This window comes from Aptenodytes forsteri, unplaced genomic scaffold (assembly GCF_000699145.1).
Source record: "Aptenodytes forsteri isolate BGI_AS27 unplaced genomic scaffold, ASM69914v1 Scaffold53, whole genome shotgun sequence".
NCBI lineage: Eukaryota > Metazoa > Chordata > Aves > Sphenisciformes > Spheniscidae > Aptenodytes > Aptenodytes forsteri.
The window spans coordinates 8,460,194-8,460,952 of NW_008795909.1; the positions used below are offsets into that span (position 1 = coordinate 8,460,194).

General features: G+C 66.1%; 2 protein-coding genes across 2 annotated transcripts in view; one reads left to right on the forward strand and one right to left on the reverse strand.

Moving 5' to 3' along the window:
• DALRD3 (DALR anticodon binding domain containing 3) overlaps window positions 1-19 on the reverse strand; it is a 4,658-nt gene extending 4,639 nt beyond the window's left edge. Inside the window, exon 1 of the mRNA XM_009284525.1 lies at window positions 6-19. Coding sequence (XP_009282800.1) covers window positions 6-19 — 14 coding nt within the window. The remainder of the gene's footprint in view (window positions 1-5) is intronic.
• A 276-nt stretch (window positions 20-295) lies between these two features.
• Window positions 296-759, forward strand: part of NDUFAF3 (NADH:ubiquinone oxidoreductase complex assembly factor 3) — a 5,099-nt gene continuing 4,635 nt past the window's right edge. The window contains exon 1 of the mRNA XM_009284526.1: window positions 296-352. Coding sequence (XP_009282801.1) covers window positions 296-352 — 57 coding nt within the window. The remainder of the gene's footprint in view (window positions 353-759) is intronic.

The window sequence follows — 759 nt, forward strand, 5'->3', positions numbered from 1 at the left end:
GCAGCCCAGCCGCCGGCATGGCACAGCCCAGCTGCAAGGTCCAGGCTGTCCCTGGGCTGCCGGGGGCCACAGGGCAGCGAGGGGCCCTGGGAGCGGGTTTGGCAGCCTTGGGCAGTGGCAGGCAGGGGGGTTTGGGTGGACCGGGGGGGCTGGGGGAATGAGGCAGAGCCTGGCTGCGGGCACAGAGTGACTGGCAGACCCAGGTTTGCCAGTTCAGTCTTACCACCCTCAAGGCCCCCAGGGCTTGGCTGGGGGTGCGACAAGACGTTTGAGGAGCATCATCAGCACTTGCAAGATGCGGTTTGCCACTGTAGCTGGGCTCTGCGCAGCGCAGGGCAATGAGCAGCTATGGGTGCGTGCCCTGCCGTGCCCTCCTCCGAGCCTGCTCGCTGCCCTGGCTCTGGCTGCTCCGCTGGGTGCGAGGCGCTGCCCTCCCACCCAGCACATTAGCAAAGTGTCCCACTCATCAGCCCCAGGAGGAAGGAGGTGGAAATGATTAGATCACTCCATCATGGTCTTGATTACATCTGCAGAGCTCAGCTCCTCCACTGCGGTGGTGTCTCAAGCGCAGTTTTGAAAGAGTGGAGGGCCCACGCTGCTGCCCTGCTCCCTGAACAGCTGCAGGCAGGCAGGCAGCAGGGGCTATTGCTCCCCTCTGGAGCTGCAGTCGAAGCTAGCTCTGATGTGGGGACAGGGGCAAGGCCTCCGGGCCTGCTTGGTGGGGAGCACCCCCCCCCCCCCCCCCCCCCCCCCCCCCCT